The sequence below is a fragment of the Telmatherina bonti genome (genome assembly GCF_933228915.1).
Source record: "Telmatherina bonti genome assembly, chromosome: 17".
NCBI lineage: Eukaryota > Metazoa > Chordata > Actinopteri > Atheriniformes > Telmatherinidae > Telmatherina > Telmatherina bonti.
Genome location: NC_136615.1, coordinates 15,148,747 through 15,168,288, shown reverse-complemented (window position 1 = coordinate 15,168,288; position 19,542 = coordinate 15,148,747). Strand labels below are relative to the sequence as shown.

The 19,542-nt window shown below is 39.9% G+C and overlaps 1 protein-coding gene across 1 annotated transcript in view; it reads right to left on the bottom strand.

Moving 5' to 3' along the window:
- Positions 1–19,542, bottom strand: part of LOC306768620 (proprotein convertase subtilisin/kexin type 5-like) — a gene marked incomplete at both ends in the record, with an annotated part of 78,898 nt that overhangs the window by 16,860 nt on the left and 42,496 nt on the right. Inside the window, 16 exons of the mRNA XM_079257028.1 lie at positions 68–152; positions 447–637; positions 914–1,016; positions 1,137–1,259; positions 1,375–1,511; positions 2,254–2,442; positions 2,700–2,820; positions 3,099–3,202; positions 3,311–3,411; positions 3,883–4,089; positions 4,247–4,419; positions 4,520–4,608; positions 4,853–4,929; positions 5,225–5,368; positions 7,434–7,538; positions 9,029–9,136. Of these exons, the coding sequence (XP_079113154.1) occupies positions 68–152; positions 447–637; positions 914–1,016; positions 1,137–1,259; positions 1,375–1,511; positions 2,254–2,442; positions 2,700–2,820; positions 3,099–3,202; positions 3,311–3,411; positions 3,883–4,089; positions 4,247–4,419; positions 4,520–4,608; positions 4,853–4,929; positions 5,225–5,368; positions 7,434–7,538; positions 9,029–9,136 (2,057 nt within the window). The remainder of the gene's footprint in view (positions 1–67; positions 153–446; positions 638–913; positions 1,017–1,136; positions 1,260–1,374; positions 1,512–2,253; positions 2,443–2,699; positions 2,821–3,098; positions 3,203–3,310; positions 3,412–3,882; positions 4,090–4,246; positions 4,420–4,519; positions 4,609–4,852; positions 4,930–5,224; positions 5,369–7,433; positions 7,539–9,028; positions 9,137–19,542) is intronic.

Here is a 19,542-nt window from a genome sequence, read left to right as displayed (position 1 = left end):
GGCTGAAGGAGAGGGAGCAGTGTTTACAGAGTAGTTAATTCAAGCATCATCAGAGAATTTGTTTCACCTTGTGTCTGGGTTGCATTCCGTGCAGATGCTGTAAGAGGTGCACTTCAAGCAGTTTTCACTGCACTCTCTGCACACGTTTGTTTCTGTTGGGAAATCAGAAAATACACATCAGTGCCACAACTTGATTAAAAAAAACGGACTGGTTAAAGTACAATAATAGGCTGCTAAATATGGACCCCAAGGCTTACTGAAAGGAGGTTCTTCTAAATAATTATTGGGAAAAAAAAAAAAAAAAAAAAAAAAAATATATATATATATATATATATATATATATATATATATATATATATATATATATATATATATATATATATATATATATGTATACATATATATATATATGACACATGGTATGATGAAAAGTTAAAATATCCAACCGGGATCAGGGTAGTAGCTATCCCCACAGGTGGCTGTACAAGTGTTGGTCTCCTCTGTCAGGTAATGACCAGGCTGACAGGATGTGCACTGGTTGCTGCGACTCCCAGTGCAGCTTTTACAGGAGGAATAGCACCTCTTACAACGCCGACGGTCGCCCCAGAACCCTTGTGGACACTCTGAGACACACAACCTTTTGGACAAAATTGAAACAAGAAATTTAAAAGACAGGTGGCAACTGTTGCAATGAAATGAAGAGAAGAAAATTATTACTTATTCTTGATATAGTTTTGCCCCATCAGTGGCTTTGTTATTAAAAAATAAAACAAAAAAAACAACAACAACAAACTTGTCAGTACAATATGCAAAAATGTCCACTAAAAAGTGCCATAGCATGTATGAGCTCCAGCAGAAAGGTTTAAAAAGTGACTTCTTTATTTGCTAACTGTGCTTCTCTGCGTAATCTGACCTTGAATTGTTCTTGAATTTGAGAAAAAAGTGCAAGCATGTGACACACTGCTGCGGGCCCGGCCCCTCACAACCATCATCGCTGCATTCTGGGTCGCAGGGTCCTGCAAGGGTGAATAGACACAAAGTCACAGCACCACCACGGCATCAACAGAGAAGTTAGTCAGATTGCTATTTTAGGTCCGTATTCACAAGAATTTTCATAGAAAAGTGAAGCGTATGACCGTTGTATCCTTCCGAGAGATCTTCTTCCAGCGGCATCTCGACTGATCTGCCTCGCCGATGATGCTCGGGGTAAGGATGCTCTGCAGTGCCGTAAATCACCAGAGACCACTTCTTCAGTACTCCTAAGAAACAACAGAGATAAAGGAAACATGCCTGTCCCACCATGTTTGCACTGTGTGTAAAATTTAGCACATGGAGGTTTTGTGATAGTGAGAAGCAAAAATAGGACGAGCAAACCTTGTTTAGTGTGGTCTCTGTTCTGAGACGGAGTATCCTTGATTTTCAAAGTCCATTCCCCTGCTGCCTGCTCCCCCCAGCAATGAGCCGTCATGAATTCCCAGCTCTGGAATCCCTCAGCAGAGCTGTCAAGAGGCCTAAACAAAAGCATTACATAACTAAGTATACAACTACTTCCCCTACCATCATTCATTCTGTGATGATCAATAATTACAATCGACCAATTAACCAATAATTACAGAAGTGTTCTAGTGGGTGAAATATTATAAGAAACGTGAACTGGGGATAAGTTAAAAAAAACAAAAAAACAAATGCAAATGGAGTTATAACTGCAGCTAAATCATCCATGGACGGCAGATTGAACATAAAGGTGATTAATAACTCATGAACTCATGATTATTCAAGTATCTTAGCTGTGGCATTAACGAACGTGTTTTTTCCACGTGAGCATTTAGTGAGGTTACTTCATATGCAATGACATTCAGATTGATGAATCTATTCTAATCATGTGAAAATATCTACTTAGAAATATTTGAAAACGCTACACAGACTTTCTAATTTCCATTGATCTTTTCAACATCACTGCAGTTATCAGCCATTTTAGACATTTATGTTTGCTTATTTGTGGTATAATTTTGGAATTAATGAAAAGTAGGACACCGCATGTTTAAACCTTGCCAACAATTAATTTAGTCAGGAACTCACCCAAATACTAGTTTCTTTGAAACGCCACGTGAGGATCACTCCTGTAATTTTTCTAGTCGTGTTTGCCAAAATGAACTTATCTTTCTAGCTGCCAAGCTGAGGATAAGCATGCTCATTGATTGTCGCCATGTGTTGGAGACGTAGGCGTGGTGGTGTGGCATTCTTTTTGGTTACCTGTTTGCTAGCAGCTCTGACACAGTGCCTGAAGGGGATGTGAGTGTGATGGAAAGGTCTCCACGACGACCATGAGTGAGGGTTATACGAACAACAACATGCTCCACATAAACAACGTGCTGCAGGGCCTTGCTGGAGCAGCCTGTAGTCTTGTACACAGATGTCAGCGCCGAGTTAGGATGAATAATCCTGTCATGAGACACAGAGGGGGGAGAGAATAAAGAGACGCAGCGAGCGGCACAGATAAGAGGTAAGGCAGAAAACAAGAGGCGCAAGAGAGAGTTACAAGAAGAGCAACACCAAAGAAAAAGGCGCCTATTAAAGTGAGTGGGAATGAGTGTAAGAGAGATCCAAGTGAGAACTGAGACAGGAATAGATGAAGTGTGAGAGAGGAGAGGAAATCCGGCTCGAAGCACAGATCTCTTGCAGTGCTGTCGGTGTAATACCTGCTCAGCTGGATGGCAGCCTCCTCCACACACACATGCTGTGGGGGAACTTGTTTCCAGTGCTCAGCCTCTTTCACCATGCTCTCAGCATCCAGCAAGCCAAAGCCATACAGATGGCTAACTGATAGACATAGTGACACACACACACCACATTAGCTGGGTTATGAAGGGCACAGAGTCTTCTAAAGACTTTGCACCCTCTGGAACTTTGTAGGCATTTATTGCTGTTCTGTTCCTCATTAGTTTAGAGTATGCTCACTGCTTTATGCTCTTGCTAAAAAATTGCCAGTAGAAATATTACCAACATATTGAGCTTTGAATGATCAGTTTTCTCTAAACGTCTTGCAAATATTGAAAAAGAAAATGTTTATCGTTATATATTCAAGAATCTGATGGTACCTTTGTATCCAGCGCCATTAATATGCCAGTCAGGAGCTATAAGATGATGAGCTTTCGATGTTTGGACAATAATGTGCTGCACGTCCCTCCAGCTCAGCAAGGGGCTGCATAAAGGTCAAACAGAAGGAGACAACATAGTCTCTGCATACGATTATATTTGACGGTCTTAACATGACCTAGATGTACGGATTTTGTGAAAGAAAGCTGCTCACTTGGCCTCTAAAGTCAGAGCAATGACACCAGCAGCCACAGAGGAGGAGAGGGAAGTCCCTGACTGAGTCCTTCTGCAGCTCTGCAGTGGTCCCAGTGTCATCTGTTCAGGGCAACACATCTCATTAGCCTTTCAGCAATTAACTGTGTTTATCTTTCAGCTTGAAGTTGTGTGTTTTTTTTCCCTTTTAAGAGTTGATGTTATTTCTCATTATTTTATTAAACGCATAAAAGGATTACAGGGAGACAGGATTGGTGGCTTTGACAGTAAAATCAAGCTCAACTCAACTGGCTGATACTCTGCTGAAATAAACAGGAAGGCAAAGTTATTCAGTCAATCTGATCCTTTTACAAATGATTGTAAATGAATCAGTAAAGTTTATGCCAGGGGCATATTCACTTGAATGACAGATGTCTGAGACCATCACAGACACACTCTCTTATAATTTTATCAAACAGACTTTGGTTTAGACACAACGATAATCTGAAAAGGTCTCTGCAAGTCTTCTCCCACTGAACAACCACATTGCAGATGAAGAGACGCTCTAGATCTTACTCACTGTTCTCAACTCACCATCTCCTCTGTCTCTCCACCGCTGTAAGCCGCTGCAAGTGTGGAGGAACATCGCTCAAGGTAATCTGGCTGGCTTCCATGGCGACTGCTGCTGCTGATAGAGATGGTGTAGATGCTATTGCTGTAGCCATCGCAGGAGCAGTGGTCACCTTCTCGCCCTCCGTTCCCCGAAGCCCAAACAAAGACAGATCCCCCCCCATGCCGACCCTGAATTTAATTTGGGAACCAGACAAAGATGAATGACCAATTGATATTAAAACATCGATAAGAAGAAAAATAAAGGAGAGGAAAGGAAATAAATATACAGCTGCAATTTACAACACATAGACCAACGAGGCTTTTTCCTTCTCTGTCACTCTCTCACTGTTTGAACGCCGCTCTCTAAAGCAAGACGGGCTAGGTATCCAGGTCCATCCAAAGTAGTCCCATCATCCACTGGGCCCCAGCTGGATAAATAAATGTCAACATATTGTGGCCTGAAGCTCAGTGATTGGGCTTCCACCATGTCTGTCACATCTCCATCCAGCAAGCGAATCCCTAAAGGGAGAGAAGAGAAACAAAAGTTTTAATCCACCACAACTCTCCAACTTCCAGAAGTCCTCCGACATGCTACTTTCATGTCTTCTCATGGACTCGCCTCCTATCTGTGCGTGGAACGAGACTCCAATCGTGCACTTAGAGTTATTTGCAGCTGCAGCAACCATCCCTGCACACTGAGTCCCATGGCTTCAGAGAGAGGAGAAGATCAGAACAACAGGTTAGATGCATATGCATGAAGAAAAAAAAGACAGGCTATTTTCATGACATCAAACCAGTGTGAAGACAGAATTCAGGATTGAGGATTTGCATATCCATACATGCATGTAATTACTGAACAATGGAAAGAAAAATCATGCATTTATTACAGTTTGAATTATGATGGGGAATCTGCGGAGCAGGTGCAAAAAGAAATAAAGAGAGGACAACTCACAAGTTAGCAGCATTGTTGGAATAATTGGGAGAGGGATCCTGGTCCTGTCCGTTCACATCATAGCTGGCAAGTGGGTCCTAAATCAAGCAGAAAGTAAGTAGCAGCACACAAAGAAGCTGCCAGCAACTATCTGTCTCTATTTCATCAGACAAATCAGACAAAGAGCATTATTCACCACTCCTCCTCACTGTTAAGTGGATCAGACGTTTAATGTCCATTCCAATACTCTTAGCCGGCCTTTCCAAACCTTTGGCCCAAAAGCTCTGCCTGCAATATCTGTCTCAGCTTCGTGCTCTTTCACTAAGAGCCCTGCCAAATTGCTTATGATTAATGTCCCTTCCTAAGACGAGCGTCCCATCCCAGGGCACTTACATAATTTGGCTTCAGATCCGGATGCTCTCTCTCAATGCCATCATCTAGGACAGACACCACCACACCCTTGCCAGTGTACCCTCTCCTCCAGGCCCCAGCAATGTTCATGTGAGCCTGGCAGCTTGTGGAGTCATCACTGCAGTGCTGTGGAGCAAATAGTAGGACATTGGCCCTTAGGAGCAAGCAATAAAGCTATTTTAGGTTCTGTCTGTCTGTGTTTGTGCATCTGTGTTTGAGAATTTACTAAAGAAAAAAAAAAAAGTTAACTCACAGTGTACCACAGGCTGCGTGACACTGGATCATTAAGGTGAAGCGTCTGGCTATGGTTAAACCGATTGTTCCTTATACCAGTGGGATAGATGTCATGATGTTTGGAGGTCCTCTTTACTCTTCTCTGGACCACCTGCTGTTGGAGCCACTCCACCTTGAAATGCACACACAGGGTGTATGTGCAGTTGTAGATATGTGTCTCTAGCCATGCTCAGGGGACGCCTAATCAATCAGACCATGTGACGCATTCAATCTCTAAGGAATATGACCCAAATGACTGCTTAGACTTAAAATCCAAGAACTAATTTCCATAATTACAGTCAGATCTTAATTTTTATTGTTTATTGTTAAGTCTTTCATTGGTCCATATCATTTAATAAAATCTGCATCTAATGACAAACCATCATTTATGCCAGCCAGTAATGTGAACTAGTTTGTTGACTAATTATCCTAACTGCTTAGTCTGATTAAGGGTCACAGGAAAGCTGGAGCCTATCCCAGCAGTCTTTGGGTGAAAGGCAAGGTACACCCTGTACAGCTTGCCGTCCATCGCAGCGCCACACACAGACAAACAACCACACACGCTTGCACTCACTCCTAAGGGCAATTTAGAGTAACCAATCAGCCTGACGTGCATGTCTTTGGACGGTGGGAGGAAGTCAAAGTACCCAGAGAGAACCCACACATACACAGAGAGAACATGCAAACTCAACATGGAAAGGACCCTGTCCAAACCCCACCCCAGCTAAGAATCAAACCAGCAACCTTTTTGCTGTGAGGCTAACTACTATCCCACCATGCAGCCCTTGACTGTTTTAGTTAACATGTAAATGTTGCCAAATTGTACATTAACATTGTCAGGAATATGTTTTTGTTAGTATTTGAAGTAGTTTATTTCTGCTTCCTCTGTGGCTCTGGGACTTCCTGCTTCTGACTCCCACCAGTGCCTTCTGAAGCTCCAGTATGCAGTCTCAACACTGCCAGATTGTTGCCTCTTGAAGGTGGTACAGCTATGGCCAAATCTAAGTTTTTCTTCTTGAGAAGTCTTGAGGGTATTTTTCAACTGACCTGTGAACATCTTTCAGTGTGAATCCTGTCAGGACTGAGGCAGTTCATAGCAGATCACGCTGAGCCTGTGTCTTTTCTGCACTGCGACCACCTCTCCCCCTGCCTCTAGCTCGGTAACATCTGTCTATTTTGGGAGGATCTCTACCAGCCTTGGAAGTTCCTGCCAAGTTTTTGTTCAGCCACAGCCATTCCGAACAAGATTTACTTGGACTCTGGGATTTTCTGCGTTAACTGCCATATCTAACATTCACAGACACCTACAGCCTCAGAGGACTGAAACTTTGGTTTCTTTAAGGTCAATAAAAGCAAAAAGATTTGGCTTTCTTTACTTCCTGTTTTCTCTGCCTCATCCTCGGTCTGACCTCTTTTATATAACAAGTCATGAAAAACATTACCATTCTTGCTTTGTTTGTTTTTTGTCCAATATTAAATGACTTTGAGGACCCATTTCATATTCAGTTTTTTCTTCATTGTGCCATGAAGCTTTTTTGTGAATATTCAAGGTTTGTAGTTACAGAGTTCAAAATGAAGGGATATTCTCTCCTGCATTTAGTAAAACTGAGTCTGAAAATGAACATAATATGGGCTCTGCAGACTTATCACACCTGTCTATCTGGCTGGCTTTGCCTTTGACAGAAAGCAAGTTTTTTGATTACCAAATTAATCTTAAATAGCAGCAACTACCTTCTAAGTATGATGTGCACTTGACATTTTGTTGCTCTGCTCCAACTATTGTCATCTGTGCATTCTTTTGGGTGTAATTATTGGTGTCGTGTGAAGGTGGCCAGCAAACGCGAGGAAGGGAGTGGACGTGGACTTTATGAATAATCCAGCAGAGTCCTCCAGCTCTCCTTGTATCACATTACTATACCTCAGTCTCCTTGGCAATGCGAGCAGTCACGTCTTCGTTGCACACTGTGGAACGATTTGCTGTCTTGTGGTAACGGAAACTGTAGTAGCTCCTCAGATCTCCGATCTAGTAAGACAGACATTAAATCCTCTAAATGAAATATGTATTTATTTTTTTCAAGTAAAGGGACAGTTCATCTCGCTCCGTCATTGTTCTAAACAGCTGTTAAATTATGAAAGGGATGTTGGTGTCTTTCATTCAGGCAGCTACCTGACACCTGTGATAGTTTTTCAGGTGAGGGCAACCTGAGCCACATGACTTCAGCCACACTGCTGCTTGTATGAGTTTGACTTCCACATGCACGTGTGGATTTATGTTGATAAGGTCATCCAGATATTTTTATTAGGCGTTTTATGTTTAATTTTTACAAAAAGCCATTAACTGGCCACTTTCTTTTACAATAAATTGTGACCTCATTCTGTGGTGACTCATCTGTGAAATGTTTCTTTAAATTTCTTCCTTCAGAACCACAAAGTATTTTATTTAACTTAAATTGTGCTTTCTGGTTCATTTTACTCACAAAAAATCCCAAATTTGAAACTTTCATAACAGCCTCCAACTGAAGGGAGTACACATTATGTTTTGAGCCCTGTTGCTCGGTTTATTTATTTGCTTTATTAAATTATTTATGTTAGCATTCTGTGGGTCTTGCAACCTCAGATAAAACAGTAATAGCGTTCATGATCTTAGTCCACTAGGGTTTTACTAGTTGAGATAAAATGAAGAGACTTGAGGACCAATTTGGATGCATTTTAGCTGTCTGTACACAGTTGAAACAAAATAAACCAGAAAGGTTTCCTTTTTTCTCTCTAATAATACACATATGTTTAGATATGTTTATATTTATATTTTGTTGAATTTTATCTGCTGTTGTATTCATTTGATTTGAATCAGGTGTGTTGGAGCAGGGAAACACAGAACACATGCGGTACGGCTGACCTTGTAGAAATGATATGAATGACTAAACCTGATCCAGTTTTCCCCAGAAGATGTGTGCCAGTACAGTACAGATTAAAATACCATTAAATGCACTTGGAGAAAATATATGGTAAAACTATGTATTAAAGCACCTTTTTTCTTCCTAAAAGTAGAAATTACAATCTAAGTAGAACTCTGCAGATTTGTCAGGTTAACTCAAATTAAACGTTTCTTTTTTATATTCAATTCAATTCAACTCAACTTTATTTATATTGCGTCAAATCATGGCAATGCCTTCTCAAGACGCTTTACAGACAGAGAAAAAACATAATTAAAGCCAATTCATTATAGCCTATATAAGGAAACCAACAGATTGAGTTGGAGGGTCCAACTCAATCTCCCATCCTGAGCAAGCACACTGGCAATTATATTAGGGCACACTTATTATATTTTATGTAAAATTGTGATTTTCTTTGATTCAATGTCATTCAAAGTAACGTAACCTAATTTTAAACAGTGTTACATTCTTTATGTCACAACATCTGTTCATTTCGTCTTGCTTGCACACATACTAACTATCTGAGAACTCACTTACAGTCACATCTTTCTGTCTACTTCCCATTTTTGAACACACTCACCTGACCCATATTGATAAATCCATATTTCTCTGCCATCCTGTTCACAGACTCAAGATCCCCTTTTACTTTTATCGCCCAGTTGTTGGTGTATATTGTTGCATGACAAAGCTGAAGGAGAGTTCCAATCCACAGCATGAAAAATTGCACCATTACTGCCGACATCTATTAACAGGTTTCCTCAATTAGACTCAAACCAGAAGTTTCACCAGTTGTTCCTGCTGCTAGCTCTGCTAAAGGTGCTTCTCATTGTGGATTATTTCTTTTAAAAATATGAACGAAAAATAAAAAGTAAAAAGGAAGAAAACCTCTAGTGCTGCCAACCCGCTGATGTTCTGCAGAAACTAAATGGTGTTTGCCAGATGAAGTTGTCAAGACTTGACTCTCTTTCACTGCCAGCAATCACCTATCAAGTTACTGCAACATGGGAGCCACAGATCAACTGGTCTGTCCATTACAATGATCTCACCTGTGTATTCCAGTTCACAGTGTGTCTACATGTCCCAGTTTAATCGAACAGATGCCCTCTATCTTTAGTTTGATCTACAATGTAGGATAAAAAAAGCTTTAATAAGTTACCATGTTGCACTGAAAACATCACTGATATGAATGATTTAAGAGAGATTGTTTAGGCCCAAAACATGTGGTTGGGCTATGAATAATAAATAAATATATAAATTAATCACAACATGATGCAAACTATATTTTTTGTAGGACGCGGAGTCTTTGTCAGTGAAATGCATTTTATTTACTTGCTCACTTAGATACATCAGATTTAGAATATTTATGTTTTTGTGTCTTAGTCTGTGTTTTCTTCTTTTTGTTTAGATTCTACACAAATGTTTACATTTTGTTTTTTTTTCTTATTTCATCACTTGTTATAGATACTCTTGTTTATTTTAGTTTACAATCTTAAAAGATAGTGTATGTTAGGAAAAATTGGAAAATGTTAAACAAAGTTTACTGATGGGCTCCACAGACATTTAAAGCAGTTTTACTTTTTTAAAAATAATTTGTTGTGTGCAATAATATAACATGAATTTATAAACTCTTCACTTAGCTGTAGCTCAGGACGTAGAGTGTTTGTCTGCCAGTCAGAGGGTTGGTGGTTTGAGCCCTGGTTTATCAAACCATTATCGTCATGTACACTGAACCTCATGCCCTGCAATGGGCTGGCAACCAGTCCAGGGTGTATCCTGCTGCTCACCCAAAGACTACTGGGATGGGCTCCAGCTTCCTCCCAATCCTGACTTGGACTAAGTGGTTTAAACAATGGATGGATGGATGGGCTGAACCTCATGTCATCTTTGCATGTATGTTAGAACTGTGTGTTTAACAGAGAAAAAGCATCATCTTTCTTTTGGCCTGTTTTGTTGCTAAACATTTTCTATATTTAAAAATGGGTATAAATAAGTACCTACTGTTGAGGGTACAAGAGCAGCACATATGAGTGTACCACCCCAGTGATTAGCATTTGTTGCCAGAGGAGCTCATTATTTCTGACTTTATGTATAAGTAGGTACATCTGCTTCAAAACGCTGTCAGATATTACTGCCAAGGTGCTTATTGCCTTATGCTGGCAGGGGTTAGACAATACCTTCAGTAGAAAGTAGTGCAAGGTTCAGATTCAGATTTTCAGAGACAAAAAGAGAGGCAGCACCTCAGACGGCGGTGTTGCGTGTGGCTGTTAAATACACTACAGCATCTTCTTATTCTTCTGAGTTGGTTACATGTAAGCTGCACTGTAAAATGTTGTTCCACTTGCTGTACTTGGCCATACATCCACAAGATCCCTGAAAAAACAATGAAACATACATGTTGAACAGAGGACGGACAAAAGGCTCCTATTTCATGTTGATTATAATTGAGCTCTGAATGTACAGTTAGGTATTTTACGACATTTTCATATAATTTAACTTTTGACATAATTTAATATAATTTATCCTCAGAGAGTCCAAAGAACTGGAGTAGTGTATTCTTGTCAGAAAACTGTGAGAGTATAACTGATTCTCTTTGTTTCAGACTAATTAAAGCCAAAAAGGAAATGCTAAACAAGAGAAGCACTAAGATTTACACAAGTCTTGTAGAACAAAATTCTAATGTGTCAGATAAATAATTAGAGAACACATTTTTAAGGATTTTATTCCTGATCAAATTTTATTTTCTTTTGAAGTTATATTTCTATATTATGAAAAAACTTTTAAATAAACATAATAATACACGCTCACACACACACACACACACACACACACACACGTATACATATACATATGTACATGTATATATATATATATATATATATATATATATATATATATATATATACACATACAATAAAAAGCAGAAAACAAGACAAGCCAAAGCGCTATTATCTTTCACCCTCATTTCCATCTCTGCCGCTCCCACTCATCCACATTTGTTATCTATAATTACTCTCAGAAATTTCATTTCGGACACTCTCTCAGTTTCAACATCATTAGGGATTAATTTTTACTCGAGTTCTTTAATATGTGTTCAAAGCTTCACCAGAGAATCTTAAACAGCAGCGTATCGTGACATGAAAGTACAAACATTGGAACATAGAAAATTTCATTTGAGCCACAATACGCAGTTCTACTTTTTCATTTCATCTGAAACATGTGATGGTAATTTCCCCTCCTTCCTATTCTCGCAGATTGACTGTTGTAAATTTGGTACCACAATAGTTGCATTAAAGATAATGTGTTTCAGACTACTCTTCTCTTACTGATGCTGACATTTTCAGCCATATTGTCATCACTGCCTGCATTGATCTGTAGTTGGCCCGTGTATTTGCCTGAACCCAAGAGATGAGTGAGGGGGATATAATATCTGCCTGGAGGTAGTGGATTTTTCATACCAAATGTTTTTTTTGGCAAAATGCCTCTTACTCTTGGCCTGAGACAACTCTGTGTTGTAAAATGGTATTCATGAATTTATAAATTCAACTTTTAAACTGGGTCAGTCTGAAGCAATCGCAAGAAAATCATTCACAGTGTAAAAGAAGACCATCAAAACATTCTTAAATTTCAATGTTTTAACTCTGCAAGAAAATCTCCCCATGTTCACAAGAAACTTGACCGGTGTTGAGTTATACTTACTGAAATATTATTTCTTTTCTTTTTCAAATTTTTCAGAGAAAAGAAAAAGAAAACAAAACAGACAACCATCAAATTTAAAAGTAAGCAGATTCAACATTAAGCAAAACTAAATCAGGGCATCCATTCAGCTCAGTGAAAGTCTGATATATAATGTGTGATTGGTATCATCCCAAGACATTGATTTCAGATTTCTTTTTTTGCCTCTCTTCCTTCTTCTCCCCTTATTAAAAAAGGGGCTCTTTGTACAGAATGCCAGCCCAGTTAGTGACAGATTTTATCAAACGTGCATTATGTTAAGTGTTCGGTGACTTTAAAGCAGTTTAACACCAAGCATAGTCATATCTATATCTATCTTTCTGCCAAAATACATCATTCCACATTAACATCAAGTTACAACAGTTTGAAGATTGCTGTTTTGGCTCCTTGTGCATTTCAGGATCGATTGCAAAGGTATTTTAGTGGTTTCTAAACGTCTTAATGGTCTTCACCTTCTTATTAATTTGACCTCCTTTTAAAATATGAGCCATTGCTGACCCTGAGGTCCTCTGATACCAGCAAAACTTATGGTGAGATCTCATTCCATTACTACAGCCACAGAACCTACAGAGATATGGAATTAGATTTGTTCCATAATCTCCAAGCAAAAAATACAACAATTAAAACCAAAACTTTCTAAAGCTCAGAAAACTCCAAATACCATCATTTAAGTAAAATAAATTATCTAAAAATAAAAAATGATCAATCATCATGAAAACTATTAGCCTTTTATTTGGTTAAATGAGTAGTTTTGTTTGCAGTTTCCTCCTCCTCTTTCTCTCTTCTCGCTATTTTGGTTGCGCTTCATCGTCTTCGGTTTGATTCACGATTCTTTGGTTTAATTTCTGACACAAACCTTTCATGAGTGGACTCTTTCAGGGGCACATTCCGATTGGCTGGTGAGTTTTGGAGTGACACAGCTGTAGCCCAATGAGATGTACAAACATTTCTCAGGAAGTTTAAGGAGTTGAAAATTAAAACTACTACTGATTCTCTGACAAAGAATTTGAAAATGTGGAATTGTTATTGTTTAATGGTCATTTTCTTTAATCATCAGCATTCATCTGTGCTGCTTAGCCATAACAATGTAAACATCCTTAAATCCATTAAAAGATGAATTAAGTGTTTACTTCTGAATCCTCATGAACTCAGCCGCTTTCACTTTTCAGCACACAGTAGTTAAAAAACTTCATCTGAATTTTCAGCCGCTTATCCGGGGTCAGGGCAGCAGCCGAAGCAGGGAAGCCCAGACTTCCATTTCCCCAGCCACATTTGCCAACTCTGTGGGGGGGATCCCGAGGCGTTCCCCCGCCAGCCGAGAGATCTAAGTCCTCCAGCATGTCCTGGGTCTTCCCCGGGGTCTCCTCCCAGAAGGACGTGCCTGGAACACCTCACCAGGGAGGCATCCAGGAGGCATCCTGACCAGATGCCCGAGCCACCTCAAGCGCTCCATCCGTCTGTCGATCTCGCGCTCCATCCTTCCCTCACTCATGAACAAGACCCCGAGATATTTAAACTCTTCCACTTGAAGCAGGATCTCCCTCCCGACCCGGAGAGGGCAATCCACCCTATTCCGGCTGAGGACCATGGTCTCAGATTTTGAGGTGCTGATTCTCATCCCAGCCGCTTCACACTCGACCGCAAATTGTTCAAGTGAGAGCTGGAGATCATGACCAGATGAAGCCAACAGGACCACGTCATCTGCAAAAAGCAGGGACCCAATCCTGAGGCCACCAAGCCGGATCCCCTCAACACCTCGGCTGCGCCTAGAAATTCTGTCCATATAAGTTATGAACAGAATCGGTGATAAAGGGCAGCCTTGGCGGAGTCCAACCCTCACCGGAAATGAATCCGACTTACTACCGGCAATGTGGACCAAGCTCTGACACCTGTCGTACAGGGACCGGACAGCTCGCACATACTCATGGAGTACCCCCCACAACAGCCAAAGCCGCATGTCGCTTAGCCTGTCGGTATCCATCAGCTGCCTCCAGAGTCCCACAGGCCAAGAGGCCCGATAGGACTCCTTCTTCAGCTTGACGGCATCCCTCACTGCTGGTGTCAACCAACGAGTTCTGGGATTACCGCCACGACAGGCACCAACAACCTTACAGCCACAGCTCAACAATAGAGGCACGGAACACAGCCCATTCGGACTCAATGTCCCCCGCCTAACTTTGGACATGTTTGAAGCTCTGCTGAAGGTGGGAGTTGAAGCTCGCTCTGACGGGGGACTCAGCCAGACATTCCCTGCAGACCCTCACAACACGTTTGGGCCTGCCAGATCTGACCGGCTTCCTCTCCCACCATCTGAGCCAACTCACCTCCAGGTGGTGATCAGTTGACAGCTCCGCCCCCCTCTTCACCCGAGTGTCCAAGGCATATGTATATATATATATATATATATATATATATATATATATATATATATATATATATATATATATATATATATATATCACAATCAGCCTTGCTTCCTCCAACATTGCTGCTTGCCACACCCCTAATCAGTTCACTGCTCTCACCTGCCTCTGCCACCTGTTCACAATCCCCATCAGTTCAGCCTGCGCATATATGCAGCCTCCGCACAGATTGTCATTGCTCTCATGCCTGACCTTCCAGCACTCCGACCACAATTGCCTGCCCGTTACCGACCTGATCCGTCCCCGACTTCCGCTACCTGCCTTGCCCTTGGAGCCTGCTCCCCAGTGGTTACTGGGTTTCTGTCCTGGAGGACCCCCAACCGTGAGTTGTGGATCTTCACTCACCTTGTTGTGCTAGGTGGCTACTCTGTCGGCCCAGAGGAAAGTTGCTCTGCTCTGCTCATTGGGAACCAGAATTCAACTCCAGCACCAAACCTCACCAAGTGGCTAAAATAAAGACTGTTAACCTGCCCAGATCTCTTGTGCTGCTTTTGGGTCCTTTCTCCGATCATTTCAATATATATATATATATATATATATATATATATATATATATATATATATATATATATATATATATATATATTATATATGTGTGTGTGTGTGTGTATATATATATATGTATGTGTGGTTTTATTTTTTCTAAAGTTACTACAATACCAGTAATGTGTCTTTTATTTGACAAGGTTCTAACCTCCACTTTAAAACAGATTTTCTCTGCATGCTAGCATGGGAATGAGTTAGTACCTGTTTGATCTTACCTTCATATCTATACAGTACTATACAAGAACAAAATCCATTGATGTGGTTTCTTGCCAGGATTTGCTGTCTCCAAACGCTCCAGCAATGGAAACCATTGAGGCTGTCTGTTCTTCTAACTGGTGTCAGATGGGAAATGAGCTGAATGGCAGAGCTTATCTCAATAAATAATTTTAGAGACATTTTAAGGACAAGTGGATGCAGAAGCTTTAAGTGCTGATTTAGGATAAATCTATCAATCTATTGTAATAATGAACTTTTTTTTTTTTTAAATTAATCTAATCTAATTAATTATAGAGGACACATTATCAAATTATGATTCATATTTCACTTTTCTTTGTGTAAATTAAATAAATACATGTGTAACCCTGTTTCTGTTGTTCTAGCCAGAAAACTAATGTGAAAAAAGTTATGTATGTAGTTAATATTATAATGTCTAGTTAACAACCAGGAATTAAAATCAGGGAAACTAATACAGCCAACACGAAAGGATAAATCTTATATCCAACAAAAACTTTTCCATGCGAATACAACAACAGCTAATGACGGCAATAAATTCATGATAAAAACAGATTTACTGATGTCATCTAGAGTCTGGCTCCTGTTAGCTAACCACAGTTTAAAATAGCTTGTTAATTACACAACTAATAAACTTAAACTGGGCCAATTAAATAACACAGTGGACTTAATTTGTTGTAGGATATTTAGCTAATGACACACAATAGCAAAAACTGTTGTAATTTCAGCCACTTACTTGGGAAAATGCTTCCAGAACATTGAAATTGAATGACGGTCAATGGTGAAACTATTGGTGTTTGTAACTATCGGCAGCTCCGTGAACCACGTGACTTCCGCATTCCACTCTTTCTATATCCTCCTGACTACCAGTAGTGCAATTTGTCCTCTGTGGAGGACCTTTGTAAACCTAAATATTTTCATCTCCCTGAATGCTACTGAACTAGCACCTTTCGGTCTTTAAAGAGGATGTATAGTGCTTTTAAATGGTACCTTATTTGTGGGGTTGGGGCTTTGTGAACTTTCTTTCTCTCTTCAAGAAAAATGGCCTCCATTGCAACAAGCATGTTTTGTGGGAAGAGCAAAAGTGCATAATACTTTTCTTTGTGCTGATTTTTACTTGAAATTTTGTCGTTATACTTTCATTGAATATCTTATAAACACGTTAAATCATTTCTTAGATATATATATAAATATATTTTACCACAATATTTAAAAGTTTAAGCACTGTAGTGGACATTTGTAGTTACACATTTTTTTTTCCTGGTAGCCAGGAGGATAGAAGTCTATGGGAGTGTCACAATTCTCATTGGAGTGCTCTGGTTTAAACAACATCCGGGCTAAAGCTGTGTCACTCCAAAACCCACAGGCCAATTGAAATGTGCCCCTGAAAAGAGCCCGCCCATGAAAGGTTTGTTTCAGAAATGAAACCAAATAATCGTGAATCAAAACCAAAGACGATGACGCACAACCAAAACAGCAAGAAGAGAGAAAGAGGAAGAGGAAACTGCAAACAAAACTACTCAATTTAACCAAATAAAAGGCTAATAGTTTTCATGATGATTGATCATTTTTTATTTTGAGATCATTTATTTTACTTAAAGGGGTGCTATTATGGTATTTGGAGTTTTCTGAGCTTTCCACAGTGTTGAATCCTCATCAGACATGTGAACGGCACTGTTTTTTATCACCTAAACGCATGTTTATGTTTGAATTTGAGTTCCAGCACTCTCAGTTCGGTTTCCATGGCGATGAAAAACACTTCTACTGGTTAACAAGGGCATGTACAAATACATAGGCGGGTGGAAAACGTCGGATAAAGTTATTTCCAACGATGGCTGGTGAGTTTACCAAAGAGAGACATCCTGCTGCATTCGTTGCTGTGGGTTGCTGTTTTCCACTTTGTTTTCAGGTTCTGATTCAGGTTCCAACATGTAGGGCTGGATGCTATGTTTTGACATTGTATTTATTTTTTATTGAGTTCATATTAGCCTAATCCTTCTGTTTATGAGATGTTACAATGACGGCGAAAGCAGGTGCGGTGCACGCTCCCGATGTGGTGCAGTGGCGGGAGGCGGGGCTTAATGCGGAAGCGTCTCAATCCACTCGTTTTGCCCACAGGCTGATCTGACAGCCTACGGAGAGGGTCGGTCTGAAGTAAATAAAGCGATTTGGGGCAATAACTCGATCAATCCCAGCCCTTCTGGTCTCAGAAATAAAAATAAATTAGCCTGAAATGCACATAATAGTTCCACTTTAAGTTTTAGAAAGTTTTGGTTTCAAATGTTGTTTTTTTTGCTTGGAGATTATGGAACAAATCTAATTCCATACAGAGACTGCTGATGTCTTTTAACGGTAGCTCAAGGCCTTCTTTTTTAGTTTTGTAACTAAATTTTTTGTTTGTATTTATTTTCTTTCTTTGAAGATTGTGAGCTTTTCAGGCTTTACTTTAGATTCTCCTTCATTCTGTGTGTGCTGAGGACTGCACAGGAACCCAGTAGACCCTTGCTGATTGGTTAAAATGATTAAATATATATATAAAACAGACCGACCATATCCCAGAACAGTAAATTGCCTTTAACTGTAAGCTAATATGAATTAAGAAGAACATGATGTTAGCTCAAACTTGTATTTTTTATATTCTAGTATGCTGCTTACATACATCCCCTTTACATTCTCATCGGTTTTGAAAATAAATATGCATACATTGTTTGAAGCGAGCACATGAGATGAATGCCCATTTTCTATATCTTTTCCTAAATTTAGCTGTCTCAGAGTTTGACCTGAGATTTCATTTTCCCCCTCAATGACAGCAAGTGGTCCGAGCCTGGAGGCAGGAAGAAGTGTACCTCTTTCCTGCTGTTTTCATTGGTCAATAAACATTTCCCCTGTAGGGTTGTAGAGTCTTAAGGTGCCTGCTTCCTCCTCGGTATCATCCTGTGAACACAATGCTCCATGAAACCTTGCATTGTGATTTGTGGACTCCTCTGTGTGAGCCTATAGTCCCTGCTTGGGCATTCTGCCTCTGGAATCACTTTAGCTGGATGCACATTTATTGTAACAGCAAAACTGAATCGTTTCTGTTTCCAAATATACCAAAAATATATTGCCGGATCATTGACTGAATAATAAAAGTCTCAGACTGCTTCATTTTGCAGCACAGCTTCTTGATCATTAAGTCTTTTCGTATCTATTGGTGCAGCCTGAGGAACATTTCTTACAGACAATAAAAAACAAGATCAAGCGAAATTTTAAAACGTTTATATGCATTACAAAAATATAAATATAGGTTTTCCCAAAAGGGCTACTTATGTTTTTGCTGCCACTGTATTACGCTGTTAACCTTTCTCTTCTTTTTTGCATATTATTAGTAAACAAACCCTGAAAGAGGTGATAGACCAAATTAAACTGTATATGTATCTCAAAAGTAAGGAAAATAGCATTTGTTTATCTTGTTGTATTGATGTGTTTACCATAGAGGCCACGGATCTTCCAATCTAGGACTAAAGCGAGTAATTATTGCTGTTATTATACTCACCAATACTACAATACAGTATGGCACGCCATACTGGAGTGGTCTATATATTCAATACAGAGCGACTCAGTCTGGAGTCCCTTCCCTTCACAGAGATTCGCATCGCTCTTAAATAAACTGGTTGCTCTGATTGATTGATCTAAGGGGACTCTTGCCTTTTGCCTTGCGTCACCACATATTCTTCAAAACATTCAAGATGGCGCCCAGATGTAGCAGGAATTTCTTTCTTCTACGATTTCTAAAAATTAAGTTGAAAAAGCAGCCCTGAGTTGCCAATAACACCATGTAGCCTCGGGTTTTGTTTTTACAGAAAAATGACACAGGTCATTTATGTCTTCTGTACTGCTCACTATGTTTATTTTCTTCTATTGTGTTCGTGCCGCTTTACTGATGTCACGTCCGCCATTTTTCTGATTGGTTTACTTCACGCTTGTTTGTCCCGCCCTAGAAATCCGTAAATGCAAGTGAGTCCCCAGACTCTACGCCGGTACAGCAAGAGAATCTGGCTTGCCAGGCTAACAATAGAGGCAGATTAAAGAACGTGGAGGTAAATAAGCAGAAAAAGTGATACAACACCAGATTCTTACCTAATTTCAGTTTGATCTTATTGCATTAGTAAAACACATGAGA